Source organism: Trichosurus vulpecula, chromosome 1, assembly GCF_011100635.1.
Source record: "Trichosurus vulpecula isolate mTriVul1 chromosome 1, mTriVul1.pri, whole genome shotgun sequence".
Classification (NCBI taxonomy): domain Eukaryota; kingdom Metazoa; phylum Chordata; class Mammalia; order Diprotodontia; family Phalangeridae; genus Trichosurus; species Trichosurus vulpecula.
The window spans coordinates 62,056,655-62,072,217 of record NC_050573.1 but is presented as its reverse complement, the minus strand read 5'-3'; the positions used below and the strand labels follow the sequence as shown (position 1 = coordinate 62,072,217).

At 56.0% G+C, this 15,563-nt stretch overlaps 1 protein-coding gene across 1 annotated transcript; it reads right to left on the bottom strand.

Annotated features, from left to right (window-relative positions):
- Nucleotides 1-555: 555 nt before the first annotated feature.
- Nucleotides 556-14,332, bottom strand: ANO8 (anoctamin 8). The gene is made up of 15 exons (XM_036758496.1): nucleotides 14,251-14,332; nucleotides 12,414-12,530; nucleotides 11,849-11,976; nucleotides 11,199-11,360; nucleotides 9,734-9,886; nucleotides 9,215-9,341; nucleotides 8,433-8,488; nucleotides 7,769-7,843; nucleotides 7,262-7,405; nucleotides 5,980-6,804; nucleotides 4,861-5,052; nucleotides 4,416-4,547; nucleotides 4,007-4,117; nucleotides 2,622-3,261; nucleotides 556-1,285 (listed from the first exon to the last, which is right to left on the bottom strand). Exons 2-15 carry the CDS (start codon nucleotides 12,454-12,456, stop codon nucleotides 912-914), a joined length of 3,162 nt encoding a protein of 1,053 aa, XP_036614391.1. The 5' UTR covers nucleotides 12,457-12,530; nucleotides 14,251-14,332; the 3' UTR covers nucleotides 556-911.
- Nucleotides 14,333-15,563: the final 1,231 nt, after the last annotated feature.

Here is a 15,563-nt window from a genome sequence, read left to right as displayed (position 1 = left end):
GAGTTCCAGGATCCTGGGCTTGAGGCCAGCCTACCCTCCAGGTTCACCAGGATCCAGAGGCAAGAAAGAGGAAGCAGGGCAGGGCCAAAAGAAATTAGGGGATGGGGGAAGGGAGCTGCTTTATGGATGGAAACCTGAAACTCTTGTCCAGTCATCCAGGCTGGGTCTCATAACCCTGGCCCCATCGGTGGGGAGAGAGGAGACCAAGGTCATAGTGCATGTGTTGGGCCTGTTTTATGGGCTGACTCCCTAGTCCCAAACTCATGGGGCTGAGCCATGAAGAAATGCCAGCCATTGGGGGTGGCAGTGTTGGAGGAACATCCATGACTGTATGTTCAGGTTGGGACGAAATGTTCCTGGTTTGAGGGTGAGAGTGAGGGGACCCAAGCTGGGTGATAAAGGGAGGGAGGGAGGCCTCAGGGTACCCTAAGGGTCATCATTCCACTTAGCATTTTCCTACCAGACAGGTTTGTTGAAATATATTTTTATTGCATTTCTGCAAAGTTTACAAAAATATGACAAAATAAATTAAGAAGAAATCAAAATAATCCCCGTTAGGTATTTCCTTCTGGATTGAAAGAAAGAAGACGGCAAAAAACTTGCCTTTTCCTCTTCGCCTCTGATCAGTGGCCAACCTTTAGAGCCCTAGGGAGTGGCTGGGGAGTAAACATACTGGGACTGGTGGATCCTGACCCCCCAGTCCACTTGCCAGGCCAGGCTAGGCTGGCTTTGACCAAACCAGACATCTTAACCCACTCCACTCCCTCCCCTGGGCTGGAGAGGACAGGCTGGCCGTCATCAGTCATGCTCAGCCTCAGCTCCTTGCATTAATAACTCATATTGCATATGTGAATGAAGGAAAGCCCAGGGCCTCAGGAGTGGAGGGCACAGTGGGAAAGAGATGGGGCTGGCTAGTGCCACCCAGCTGGCCAGCAGATGGCTTGGGGGCTGGGGCTGGGGCTAGGGCTGGGGCTGTCATCTGGGGGTAGAGGGCAGGGTCCTGGGAGTGGGGGGCTGGAGAAGCTGTCATCACCCTGAGCAGGGGGTGCAGGGAGTGGGGCAGGGACCCAGGCAGGGCTCCCCGGGGCTCGGGCACAGGGTGGGCACTCAGCTCCATAGCCCTCTCTAGTGGCACTCCCCTCACCCCCACAACTCCAGGGGCCCTCCCATTGCCAGCAGCCTGTGGGCGGGGGTGTATTGGGTGACGGTGGGCAGGAGCAGCGTGGTGGTGCAGGGCTCCGGCGGTGGGCACGGGAGGGGACACCAGAAGCTGGCTGCGCTGTCCCTGCGGAAGGGGAGAGGGGGCAGTTCCAGCGCAGTGCCCTTGGGGGCTAGACCAAGAGGACTAGGGCCTGGCTGGCACTGCCCCTGCTTCACACTGGCTTCAGACAGGCTTTCAGGCCTTTGGGTTGCCCCGGGCACAAAGTGGCATTCCCCAATCTGGGGTCAGGATGGAGTGTCCTTAGGGGATTCCCCCAGTGTCCATCTCTCAGCTACTTAACTCTTCCATGAACCAGAAAGAGTCCCCCACCCAGCAATGCCTACAGCCCTGTGCCCCCATATTGGCACCAAGCCCAGAGGAGCTGGGCCAGGGTGGGTTTGGGGCCTGCCCTTACCCCCATGGAAGGCTTTATTGCTTCTAGACAATGGCTCAGGGGGGAGAGGGATGGCAGGGGAAAGCTTGTTGGGTCCAGCCCATGCCTCCCAGTTTTGGGGGGGGAGAGTGGGAGGAGGGAAGCTTCCTCAGTCTCTTGCTGCAGGCCTGATGCCCACTTTTCACTCTGGCTCAGGCTTTGCAGAGCAGGGTGGGAGGGAGTGGTGGTGTCAAATCAAAAAGCACTAATGTGAAAATCCCCCTCTTCTGGTCACCCAAGGAGGGAAGGGGTACAGGGTCCTTGGGAGGGAGTCCCTCTGTTCCTGCCCATGGCCTGGCTGGGCTGAGCTTATCTGGAACAAGCCTGGGACTGTGGCTGTGGTCTCTGCCCCGTGGAGAGGATTGTTCTCTTGGGGCCGACCCTTTGTTGAGGACAGGGACCCAGCCCCCCAGCTCAGCTCTTGGGTCTAAATACTGCCTGTTGACTGACCAGTCCCAGCTAGCCCCTTCTCCCTGATTAAGGTCTCCTCCCAGAGGCCAGGTCCCTGGGCCAGCCCAGCTAAGAAGCTGGGGGCACTGGGGTTTGCATAGAGGCAGGGGGGAGGGAAGGCCATGGAGGTGGGCAGGTCGGCCATGCGGGGGTGGCCTGTCCCAGGAGGGCAGGGCAGGAAATGGGGAGAGGGTGCTATCCAGGCCACCCCTGTGTTGTTTCTTTGAAACCAGTACCCAGAGGTTCTAGCACAGAGACTGAGGAAAAATGAAAGGAAGAGGCACGAAGTGCCTTCGTCCCTCCTGGGGGGCCCTGGGCTCAAGGAGCTGCCTATACCCAAGGGGATTGGGGGTAGCCCATAGCTCCCATACCCTCTCATCTACAGGGGTCAAATGCAGCAGGATGGGGGGGGAACCTATGGCTTTTTCCCTCCCCAGCCAGGCCCCATATGTCCTTGCATCTGCCCCTCAATCCTCTTCTAATTGGGACCCAGGTGTCCCCGAGGTCCCCACCCCACCCCAAGTTAAAGCTTATGACCTGAGCCTTCGTCCTCTGCACGGGCATCTGGCTCCTCCCCAGTGGCCTCATCTGCTAGCCCGGGACGCTGGGCCTTGCTGGGAGCGCTGTCGGGTCGCACCTGCCCCCCGCCTGACCCGTTAGATGCAGCGGTGGACTCTGCCCGGCCCCCAAAGGGGAAGAGCTTGCCAGCATGGAAGGGCTTGGGAGGCGAGTGGCTTCGCTCTTGGTCTCGCTTGGCTTCCGGCGACTTGAGAAACTTAAAGCTGAGAAAGGCAGGCAGGCGGTTTTCTCCCGTGGGGGAGGGTGCCTGCGGCTGCCGCGTAGCTGGGCCGGCACCCCCTGCAGAGGAGGAGGATGACGAAGAGGATGAGGACAGAAACTTCCCCTGGAGGGGGATCATGTGCTTGAGTTTCATGACATTGTTGGGGGCGAGCAGGGAGCCTGGCCTCTTGGGCCGATCTGGGCCGGGCCCACCCTTGGCCTTGGCAGGTGCCTTCTCAGGGGCCAGATCTGGACTGCTGCCCTCAGCCCGGCCTTCCTCACGCCCAGCCTCACGTTCCCGTCGCGCATGGTGCTCCGCGTGTCTTTGCCGCTCTTCCTCCTCCCGCCTTCGCCGCTGCTGCTGCTGGTAGTGATGCTGAGCCTGGCGCTCGTGTTTCTAGGGATAGCCAGGGGTATGAGCGGGAGTCAGGGGGTAAGGCTGGACACATGAGGTCCAGATGAGAGGAGGGATGGGTGAGAAATGAGATGATGCTCTAGGGAAGCCAGGCATTAGGACAAGAAGTGTGGGAGACAAGCAATTGGCAGTCAAGGGAGTAGAACTGGAAGGTATGAAGCATTAGGAGAGGAAGCGGTTTAGGGGTACAACCATGTGCTGGAAGGAGAAAGGGCATCCATGGGACAAGACTGGGACAGCTGAGGAACTCAGCAGATGTCCAACTGGAAAGACCAGATATGAGGGGGAACTGATGAGAGAGAGAGCCAGCTGTTGGAGGGAGACTGACGACCAGGAATTGGGAGATGAGAAATCAGGGGAAAAGTGGCTTTGGGGGACTGAGTATGAGGGTCAATAGATGAGCCTGGGAGGGTGATCGGAGAAGAGGGTACTGGGGAAGATGACGAATGATGCATGGAAACAGATGCCAGGACACTCAGGAATGAGGAAGATGAATTGGAGGGCTTTGGGGAGTTGCTGGGAGGGACCTGGCATTGGGACGGTTGAACCCCTCAGGCCCCAACCACAAGGGGCACCAATTTTGGGTGGGGGCATGAATCCTGGTCCCCTGTGGGCTTGGGTGTTTCACTGTGGAGGGTGAGGATAGGGAGGGATGGGGGGTGGATACAGGACCTCCCAGCTGCATCAGACCAGGGACAGAAAGGACCAGAGCTGGAGATGGTCTCACCTTAAAGGCCTCTCGCCGCTGGTGTTCCAGCTTGGCCATTTCCTCGGCTACCCAGGCAGGGATGTCAGGGATGGCTGCCTGAATGAGGTACTTCAGAAACAGGGCGAAGTGCTGTGAGAAACAGAGAGATGTCAGCAAGGAGGAGTCCCTGAGTGATCCAGAGCCCTCTCCAACATGAAGATTGGCCGGAGCCTCCAAGCGCCATACAGAAACAAAGTTGGCCTGGGCTGGGCTGGGCGGGAAATGAATGCCATGAGCCAGAGAAGACCTGCTGAGCTGGGGGCTGCCCCCTTCCCCAACCCACATCTCCAGGGAGGGCGTCAGGACTGCCCGTAGCCAGGGTTGTCTGCTGCCCTCAGAAGCCAGGGCTGTCTGCTGCCCTCAGAAGCCAGGGCTAGCCAGTCTGTACCTCCAGCACTACGACAGAGATGATGGCAGCCTCTGGACTCAGCCATGGGAAGAGGCGCTGAAGTTGTCCACACTGACCAATCAGGTAGCAGTTCACCACAATGGCCAGGATGCCCATGGCCTCCATCACCTTCTGCAGGGTCAAGGGGATGGGGAGAAGTGTTAACCGGGCAGGATGGGATTCCCAAATCCGTTAGCGCTGGCCTGGTTTCCTTCCCATTTTCCTGGGTCCTTCTCCCCATATCTATCAGTGAGTTCCTGCATCTCAGTAAATCCCCCTCTCCATGGTCCCTCCAATTCCTCTGGGCCATCGTCTCCTTCAGGGAAATCAACTCACCCCCTCCCCACCCCGACGAATTCTCATCCCCCTCACTAAGCTCCTTGGCTGGGCCTAGCTACAGATATCCTTCCAGGTCCCGACTGCAGGCTTTGCCCGTGCATATCACCTGCCACTGCCCGATGCTATCGACGCGCTGCCCAAAAGGCCGCTGGAGGCCCGTGCACAGCTTGAAGGCATCGCTGCGGATCTCTATGAGGTTGTTGATCAGGGCACAGAGGGCAGCCAGGGGGAAGGCTGAGGAGAAGAGCACCACGTAGCCAAACTGCACAAACATCTCCTGGTAGTCCTGGAAAGGGTCCTGGGGGTGGGGTTGGGGTGACACAGGCTGTCTTCAACACAGACCCTGGTGCTTCTGCCCCCTTCCTGCCCAGCCCTCTCCTCTGCCAGCTAGGGCAGAACGGAGTCCGTTAAGAACATGGAACAAAGAATGTCAGCACAGGGAGTGGGGGGAGAAGGGGAGTCGGATATCCTTTGTTTTTGTTGTTCATTTGTTTCAGTCGAGTCCAACTCTTTGTGACCCCATTTCAGGTTTTCTTGGCAGAGATACTGCAGTGGTTTGCCATTTCCTTCTCCGGCTCATTTTACAGATGAGGAAACTGAGGCAAACAGGGTAAAGTGACTTGCCCAGGGTCACACAGCTAGCAAGTGTCTGAGGCCAGATTTGAACTCAGGAAGATGAGCCTTCCTGACTCTAGGCCTGGCGCTCTATCCACTGTGCATCCTTAGAGACCATCTAGCTTTCCTTTTACAGAGCAGACTGGGGTCAGAGAAGGGCAGGGATTTGCCCAAGCTCATAGAGCAAGTCTGTGTCAGAACCAGCTACGTCCTTCGGCCCAGGATCATCCCAGCTGACACTCAGCCCCGCTCCTCCGTCTGTCCCTCCACTTTTCCCCTAGTTCAGGGCTGTCCAACCTTAGGTTTTTATTGAAACAACAGACAATATATTTTGATTTGCCATTTTAGTGAGAGCTCTGCGGTAGCTCAGCTTTGTTTACTAAATCATTTATATAAATTTTTATGCTTGGCATAAATCACACTGGGGCCTCATTTTGGACAGCCCTACCCTGCTGTTATCCTCTCAGAAAGCCCCCAGCCCTTCCTGCTCCGTGTATCTCAGTATGTCTTTCCTGATTGCCTCGGTTCTGCTTACTTCCCTCAAGTCAAGGGCTCTTTCCACCTGGGGGATGTCTGAAAGTTGGGTGCAGGCCCCTTCCAGAGGACTCACCTCATATTTTTTCATGCAGCTTTCCAGCTCGGCCTGGGTCAGCTGGGGGGAGTAATCTTCCTCAGGTGGGTCGATCCAGGACGTGCGGTTGTGCTTTCGCCGTCTGTCCTCCCCAGGGCCCGAGGCCTCGGCCTCGTCATCACCGGGACCCTGGTCTCGGCCCTCACCGCCAGCCCGTTCTCCACGAGGGCCCCCAGGTGCTTCTAGGGGCTCCCGACCAGGACTGTCTGAAGGCTCCTCAGCATCCTCTTCATCCTCGCACAAGGCAAACACGGCTGCTGGGTCCAGGCCCTTGTCCACCATGGTTGGGCTACCCTCTTCCAGGAAGTTCTCAGGACCTGTCGATCCTGCCCGTCGCTGCCGCTCAGCCCGCTCAGCAAAGCTCACCTTCCTTAGCTTTAGGCCGCAGTCCAGAAGGCTTTCTTCCTCATCATCATCCTCCTCATCGTCCTCCTCATCCTCTTCCTCCTCATCCTCCCCGCCACCCCCACCACCCGCCTCTTCCCCACCCTCCCCAGCCCGCCTCCGCCGCTCCTCCTCCTCCTCCTCGGGGACCCCACAGCCCCCATTGAGGCACTTCCGGCCCCCACTGCCACTGCCACTGCTCTCCTGGGCCCTGGGCTCAGGTGGCCCTGCCAGTGGCTCTCGGGGCCGGGCCTCTGGGACAGGAGGCCTATGAATAAGCAGCTGCAGGAAAGTCTTGGAGAACTCCCAGAGGGTGCGGGCACTCAGGTCCCCATTGGTCAGCCGGCGGTACAGGTGTGGCTGTAGTACCTCCCGGATATTCTGCAGGAACTGACGGGTGATAAGTAGGGTGGCTAACATCTGGGGGAGAAAGCGGCAGTGTTGGGAGGGTGCTGGAGAAGGAGGAAGGGATGGGTGGGGGGAAGGGGAGCACCCTGCAGAGGAAACCTAGCACAGTTCACTAGTGTGACTTTAGGCATGGTCAACTTCTTCAGGCATCAGGCTCACCCTCCCTTTAATTCCCTATGTGAATCTGGCCAAATCATTTTCCCTGTTCTAAGCCTCAGCTTCCCCAAACAAATGTTGGAGAAGATGATCTCTATGGTATCTCTAAGCTCTTGACAGTCTAGGTTCTAAGGAGGCTCCTGCTTTCCCAGGGAGTGTCGAGTGAAAAAATGGTTTAGGAAACCCCACTGATCCCATCCCTCCACACTTAGCCTTCCCCGTCTCCACGCCCCCTCAGCTTCTAGGGCCTAGCTCCCAGCCCCATCCCCATCTTTGGCCTTGCTGGCCACACCCTCAGCATGACCCCACCTACTCCAGCCCGTACTCTGGCCTTGGCCAGAGCCAGGAGGCCCTGGAAGGAGAAGAGGAGAAGCTGGAGACGGAGGGCAGCGTAGGGGACGACAGCTGCTCGGAGCTGGCGCTCCAGGCTTTGGGAGAGAGAGAGGATGAACAGGAGCTGTTGAGGGACGGACATAGGGACAGGACAGATGGCAGAATGGACAGAGACAGACAGAGAGAGAAACAGGCAGAGAGGAGAGGAGGGACTCAGGAAGTCACTGGGAGAGGGGATGGGGAGAAGAGTGACCAGGAAACAGGGAGAAGGGGAGATGGAGGGGATGAAGGTGATGGAGGACTGGGGTAGGTGTGGCTGCAAGGCGGGTCATGGGCTTGCTCTGGCTCCCTTGCTCCATCTGCCAGAGAGAGGCTGGGGGTTGAGGGCTGGGGGTGGGGTCAAGGGAGAAGGGTCAGGGTCTGGAGCCCAAGTGGGAGCCAAAAGGCCCAAAGTTCAGGCCATGCTCAAGGGGATCGGGTCTCTTACCTCCTTCAGCCTCTCCATGTCCTTGAGGTAGAAACCGATGTAGAAAAGACTCAGGTACGAATTTACAAACTGGAACTGGGGGGGGGGGGAGGGGAGGGTGGGAGAGAAGGGGCTGAGGGGCTGGGCTGAGTCTGGGGAGCCCAGTACCTTGAGGGAAGCAAGGACATCCCACCCCAGCCAAGCCAGGCCCCCTGCCAACCTCAGCAAGAGCTAGGTTCACTCCCTTCTTCCCTCAGGCTAGAACATCCTCCCAAGTTTCTCTATTCCTCTAGCTGTCCTTCTGGGCCCACCTCCCCCCGTAAGTCCTCCCTAACTGACTCAAGCTCATGTCTTTCTCCACTGAGTTCCTATGGCCAGGAGAAACCGGACCTTGGGTTTAAATGGCTGGCTCTTCCCTGTCTCTTTGACAGTGTAGTGGGCACTGAGCACAACAGGGAGAGGAACTGAACCTTCTGCTTGGGACAGGGGCCCAAAGACATAACCCAACAAGGCATCTAGGACACCTCGGGTTTGTGCACATCTCAATTTGGGGGCAGTGATTGGCTCAGCTGATTATGTGGGAACTGAGACTTTGGGGTCAGAAAGCTCTAGAGAAAGTCCCCAGTTTTGGAGCCCTCAGGGCCAGAGAGTTGCCTCAGTGGCCCAGACAAAACCCCTCACTCACCAAAACAATCTTGACGATGAGGTGTTTCTCATAGGCACTCTGCAGACGGTAATTCTCTGCCAAGGGGAGAGGTGTGAGATGGGGCAGAGTTGTCAGGGCTGGGGGAGTTGGGGCCTTGGATGGTCCCCAGAGGGACATATATCCCCCCACACACACACACACAGTTAATACAATCAGAGGCCAGGTAGTTGAACTGTGGCCATTGGAGGGCAGTGCCCCCTGCCAAAAGCACTGAGGAGGGCACTTGCTATTCTCCCAATAGGAGACCACCTGTAGGCTGTAGGTAAAAGAAACCCAGAGTGTCAGGGCTAATGTTCCCAAACGGGTTAGTAATTGCCAATTGCCTGGGCAGGAAGGCAAAGTTAGACCTCTGTGAAACCAAGCAATGAGATTCTGGAGGCCCAGTATTTAATGGGTGGCTTCCCCTGGCATCTCTGTGCCCCCTGTTTTGTGTGTGTTCTTGGTGAAGTCTTATGTGCTGGTTGGGGCTGTGAGCTGCCTGAGGTTTTAAGCACAGAGAACTCCAAAGGGCTGGGCAGCGACAGCTTTGGGTCACGAGGTTACCAGAAGGCACATCCTTAATGCTCTTCCCTAGCCTTTCCAGCTAGCTAGGCTCAGAGGACATGGTACTCTGACACCCATAAGGAAAAGCAACCAACATTCTCAGCAACCACCCTTTCCCCACCTCTCCCACCCCTGAGTTATCTAAGGGGCAGGGTGGGAATCTTATCCCTGAGGCCTGGAGTTTAGTCTCTCTGGGCAGGGTAGGGTCCCTTGCATACCCATGTCATTAAGCCAATAGGCAAGCTTCTTGTAGGCCTCGGCACAGGCACTGACCAAGAGGGCCAGGCCAATCTTGGGCAGGAAGCGGACAAGGCGTGGCAGCCCCTTCACACTGAGCACCAGCTCCTGCCAGGCAGGGAATAAAGGGGTCAGGCCAGGACTAAGGGCAGGGGAGGTGGGGCTCAGGCTATTTGCAGCTGGGATCCTAGACTTTGCCTGGAGTTGGTATCAGGGCTCTGCCTGGGCCTAAGGTCTCAGCCTAGGGCTGGAGATGTAGATTCAGTCTGGGGCTAGGCTCAGGGCTCAGCTTGGAACTGTGGTCCTAGACTTAGCCTGGGGTTGGAGTCAGGACTCCGCCTGGGCTTAAGGTCCTAGAATCAGCCTGGGGTTGGGGTCCTGGATGCAGTTTAGGGCTGGGGTCAGCATTCAGCCTGGAGATGGAATCAGGGCCTTGCCTGGGGCTGAGGTGGGTCCCTGGGTCCTGGTCTGGGGGAGGGGGAAGCGGGAAGGCATCTCACCTGTAGTTGGAAGCAGCCGAGCATGAGCAGGAAGCCCCCGATGAGGCAGGTGGCACACACTGGCAGGCTGACCAGCAGCTGGAACAGGAGCCGCTTCCAGGGTGGGTAATAGAACTCCTCAGCATTGGTCACAGGACTGATCCTCCGGACACCCTGTACAGGGAGGCAGTGTTGAGAACAGCACTGGTCCCCCCTGCTCAGGTACCTTCAATAGCTCCCAAGGCCACCCTTGTTCTGAGGAGACAGTCAGCAGACTGGCATTTGAGGCCCTCTGCTATCCAGCCTGAACCCTTCTCTGTACGCCAGCCTTAGAGGACCAGAGGATACCTCCAGGACCATCTTAGAGACAAGCCACTTCATTTTACATGAGGAACCTGGGGCCCAGGGAGGGAATGGCTCCTGCCTGTCCAGCCACACTATATTGGGTGAGTCAGTCCTGGCATGGACCCCTGGAATGCCCTTCTCCTGCCCATCTCCACCATCACCTCCAGGCAGCTTCCCTACTGGGTCCATCCGCAGTGCTTTCCTCTTGGTCTGCAGACTCAGCATCATACATACACTCCTCCCCACTAACCATGTGGTCTAATTTCCAGTATCCCCACTGTGTTGGTAAGCAAAATGGGCTCCTTAGCACTTAGTTCAGCAAGTGCCCTTGAAGAGTTTGGCTTTTGTTCCCTTTGAATAATTCAGTGTATTTCATTGAGCCTTACTAGGTGCTAAGCCCCAGGCCCAAACCCCTATTAGGTGTAAAACCTATGTGGGTGTGGATTGGTAACTAAGGTGGGGCCCAAGGTGGGGCTAACTCAGGGGAGGGCCTAGTTTACAAATGAGTTTGAGCGATAGGTTTGGGACATCAGAGGCTCTTAGACCACGTGGGTTTAAGTCACCTCTTTGTGACAGTTTTAGGCCACGTGGGTGAGTCGAATGTGTGACTCACCCCTGACCCTGAAAAAGATATAAAACCAGGGGCTGGCCTTTTCTTCTTTGGAGCTCTTACCCACAGCAGTGGTGGCGCGTGTGACTCTGGGCCAGCCCTTGTTCTGAGCTCCCGGGCATGAACCTAGATGTTGGTAACTATGAATCTGTATTTGGTCTGTCTGTGTTGATGTTTGTAATTAATTTGCTCTGAAGTTCAGTGTGCTGGTCTCTTCCCCTGAACTAAGTGAATGATATTTGTATGCTGAATTAAAGTAAGCTTGTCAATCCCTTTAACCTTGTTTTCCTTATTAAAGCAGATCAAAAGAACCTGTGCTTTTGCAGCATGCTGGCAGCTTTCTGGGTGCTGGCTGTTGGTGGACCTTACACCCCCACAGAAGCTGCCAGCTGGATTGGTGAAACACCTGCCCAGCCCCCAGGCAAGGCAGAACTTGCCCCCGTTTCCTCAAGTGCCTAGGATGGGGTCCAGGCCTCAAGGGAGACTTGTGATCCTAGCAGAATGGGGATGGAAGGAGAGTAAGCAACTCACCCTGAACTGAGGCCGGGGCTCCTCAATGGCTTCTCCAGGGGTGTCCAAAGTCCCCCACTTATACGCAAACTCAGCCCCACGGCGCTTCCACTCCTCCAGAAATAGCGTAGACCAGATCACATTGAAGATGGCAAAGATTACACAGCAGATGTCCCGGCTGGTCTGGGGGAATCCAGAGGGACAATGGAAGGAAAAAGACATGGCGGGGACATCCCAGCCCTAGCAACTCCCATCTCTAACTTCAGAGCCAATCAGTCAATAAACACTTAAGTACCTACTGTGTGCTAGATACTGTGCTAAGCTAGAGTGAAGCTTCCTCCCATGCCCCACCGCCATGTGCTCTCCCTTCTCCCTACATTGCCCCATCTCCCATAATCTTTCTGCAATAACCTAACCCCAGGCTCCCTGGCCCCCATCCCCCGACTTCTCGCATTGTCCCATGGCCCAGGTCTTCACACATCTTCCAAGGTGTTGACAAGTCTCCTCCGGTGTTCACAAATCTCCCCAAGTCTCATTGAATCTTCTCAGTTCTCCCTATCCCTCAGGCATCGTATTTCTCTTAGGACCTGTTTCTCCAGATCTCCCTGGCTTCTGGGTAAATCTCCCCAGATGTATCCTGGGACATCCATGTCTCCCCAGGGAAGGCTCACCTGGTCGGCCTCGGTGAAGGTATAGAGCACAGAGCCAAACACAGCTGGATACACCATGGCAGAGGTATAGAAACCCAGCCAGGCAAAATACATAGCAATCTTCACCCCGAAGTAGTCACAAATCTCATCTGGGATGGAGAGAAGCAGCCTTTTGGCCTGGGGTCAGATGATAAGGCCTAGGACATTCCTTCCTCCCCTTCCCCAGGATCTCCCTCTAGGACTGGAAGAAGGGGCTATTCTTCAACAATAAGGGAGGGCTACATCTGAATGGGGAGCGGGGCTGGGGGGGGGAAGTACAGCTGGACAAGAAAGAGGAGGGGCTACATCTGTGTACTAGAAGGAAAAAGCTTCTTGTGGTGTGGGGAAGAATTGAGATCAGCAACTCTTTACTCCTTGCCCAAGCCCAGGGCATCTCCCCCTTCTCAGTGTGGGCAAGGAGAGGGGGTTAAAGCTAGCTGGGGACATGTCCAAATGAGACATAGGAGAGAGGCCATGTTTTCTTCTAGATGGATGGAGAAGGGCCAGAGACCACGGGGGAAGGGGAGGGCCCGAGACCCCACCTTACCTAGGGGCTGGTTCTCACACACAGCCTGCACCCAGGACTTCATGAGCCGGTTCAGAATCCTCTGCTCGTGGACGGGGAACACTTGATGGATGATCCCACGGGCAGCCAACTCCGGGACTGGGGAAGGAGGGATGGAGGCTTGTCAGGGTGGGGAGGCCCCTGAACTCAGACCTAGTCCTTGACAGCCATGCCTCAGTTACCGACTCTAAGGATGACCTTGGTTAAGTCCCCTCTTTGCCCTGGACCCTATTTTTTGGTTTTCAGAATGAGAACAACAGTCCCTTCATCTTTGAGTGGTTATGAAGATACAGGTGAGACAGGACTGAGAAGGGAAGGGAACGAAAAAGAAGGGGTGGGCTTTCTGAGTCCTATAGACCCTGCCCCTTTAATGGCAGATTCAGCCATCCCCAAATAACCATGATCCAGGCTGGGCCTCTGGCTGAGACATCCCCATAATCTCAATGAATCACTGTCTGCCCCTCAGACATTGGCCCATGTCATTCAAGGCTCCCTCCAGAGCATAGAGCCTTCCCTTTCCTCGGTCAGCACCACAGACAGCGACACGGGGATGTACAGACTGTTGCTACAGTTGCCCTTTCAAGGCCCATAATTTTCAAGCTACAAACACAATTCACACCTCTCCAAGCCCTTCCCCAAGCCTGGAGATACTCTGGGAGAACAGAATTCTCAGAGGTTAGTATGCATGCACTATGAGCATGCATGTGTGGCTTTCGATCAGGGAACCTGGGTTCAAAGCCCTTTTCTGTTTACCCTCTATGGGATACGTAGTATGTCTAAATCTCAGGTTCCCCATCTGTAAAATGAAAGGACTGGACTAGATGTTTCCTGAGACTCCTTCCAGCTCTGACGTTCTAAGTCCTGAGGGCCTTTCCTGCTCAAAAATCCTACAACATTCTGACCTATATATGTGTATATGGGTTTGTACTTATGTGTGGGTGCGACCTGAAATAATTTTTACAATGAGAAATACAGGCCTTCGGGTACTTTTCAGAGGCACTCATACAAGCACTTTAAAGAGAAGGGGGAATGACAGAGGTAGAGACAGAGACAAAGAGAATCTCACTGCTCAGGCTGTCAGGGCCTCAGGCTCCCAGTCCTGTCTAATCCCTATATTATTATTATCATGGCTATATTTATTATTGTCAAATTATGTTAATTGTCAATATAATTATGTCACTAGAATACTTTCAGCAATTAGTGATAATTCTGATCAGAGCAAAATAATTCATTAGTGGTTGCCATAATTATGGTATATAATAATAACTGCCAGTTATAATACCTGCTGAGGGAGGTGGCAAAGGATAATTCTCCCTATTTTATAGATGAGAAAACTGAGGACAAGAGGGAGGAAGTGACTTGTCCAAGGCGACAGGAGTGAGGCTAGAAATCAGAAGATAATCCAGGTCTTCTGACTCAACGCTAGGCTCTTTCTCCTGGCCCACCACTGACAACCCCCAAAACTTCTAAGAGTTCCCTGTAAAGCGCTTCGTTTAGGGAGGGCTTCTCTCTAGGACCCTCCTTTGACCCTCTCGCTCATTTGCAGGTTTTCTAAACCCAGATCTTACTACACCTTGTCCAGCGGTAGTTCTCATGGCCCCGCCCCACCACACCTGCCCCAGAGGGGGAGGGGCTGATAGACTGATGGCTGGTGGGTTCTCTTGGCCCCTCCCATGAAGCCCTTCCCCTCAGGAGGGGCAGGTTCTCTTGGCCCCGCCCCTGCGACCCCACCTCTCCAGCAGGGTCACTGATTGGCTGGGCTGGCTCTTGGTCCCGCACTCCCCCCCCCCCGACCCCTCCCTCCCTCAAGCTCACTCACTGATAGGCTGGTCCTCCAAGAAGCGCACGTTGTGCAACGCCTCCCCGGCTTTGGCCCGCAGGTTCTCTAGCCAGAAGCGGATGATGCTCTGCCGCTCCTGCGGGGGAAAGATGGGAGGATGGAGTGCCTCTGGGTCCTCATAAGGGCTCTCAGCCGAGGGGGTGAGAAAGGGAGCCCTCTCCCCCTCCCCCGCTGGGTGTGAGGCCGGAGGGGACGGCGCACCTGGGAGGTGAAGAAGCGGAGCTCACTCTCCACGTTCTCGTAGATGAAGTCCTCCTCGCAAGAGAAGCCCCTAGTGCCGCCGCCGAACTCGGCCTTCACTGCCTTCCGCAGCCCCAGCTCATCAGCCCCACGGAGCAGGCTGGGGGGAGGGAGGTGGGGTCACGGCAGGTGGCGGACAGAGATCAGGCGGAAACCCAATCCTCTCCCTGATGTTCCCTCCCCCAACCGAGCCAGCCTCTGAGCGGGGCGGGGTTTGGAGAAAGAGAGTATGGAGGGACCCGGAGGAGGGGGGACCAAGAGCTGTTGGGGTGAGGGGAGCTGCTGGGGTGGGGGTTAATGGGGAGGGGACCCAGAGCTGGTGGTGGGAAAATGCATGGGTATCAATTCCACAGGTGAGGGGTGGGGGTATGCACAGGGAGGAGTCCCAGAGGTGGAGGGAGTAGGAGAGATAACTAGGATCCCAGAACTGGGGAAGGGGGCCCAGAGCTGGGGGAAGGGGAATTCACAAGGAGGGAGCCCAGAACTAGGGGGAAAGATGCATGGGGAGGGAGTCCAGAGGTGGAGCTGGTTGGATGAGGAGAGGGTTGATACTTGGGGAAGAAGTCCAGAGCTGGGAAGGGGGACAAAGCTGCAAGGAAGGAGAGAGGGATGGAAGGGGAAGCTGGGCTCTCCCTTCAGCAGGAGTGGGGCGGGGTTCTGGGAGGCCCAGAGCCTGAACATGCCTCTCATACGTAGCAGTGAGAAAGAAGCCATAGGTCCTCGTGTGCCGATGGTGCCGGACTTGTACTATGAGTTCAGGGATACCCACACGGATGTGATTCAGAAGCCACAGAAGGGTGTGGTCGTCAGTTGTATCTGAGGGTGGGGTGGAGGCAGAGGAAGCAGATTGAGTTCCTTGTATGTGGGCAAAGTGCTGATTATCTGAGAGTCTTTGGGTGCTGGACCTCAGAGCCTCTGTCCTATCCACCTCCCCAACACCTGCAGGGTCCAGGCCCCTGCTCTCTCTTCCTGAGGAATCAGGCCTTCCCAGAAGTTAGGTTGAGGGATAGGAAAGATACAGGGGAAGTGTAGGTCTAGGATACCTGGGAAGG

Coding starts and splice junctions, on each gene's coding strand:
- ANO8 (XM_036758496.1), bottom strand. CDS start 12,456: ATGAAGTCCTGGGTGCAGGCTGTGTGTGAGAACCAGCCCCTAG. Junction 11,361..11,848: donor CCTTCACCGAGGCCGACCAG/GTGAGCCTTCCC, acceptor GGATTCCCCCAG/ACCAGCCGGGACATCTGCTG. Junction 9,342..9,733: donor TCGGCTGCTTCCAACTACAG/GTGAGATGCCTT, acceptor CCTGCCTGGCAG/GAGCTGGTGCTCAGTGTGAA.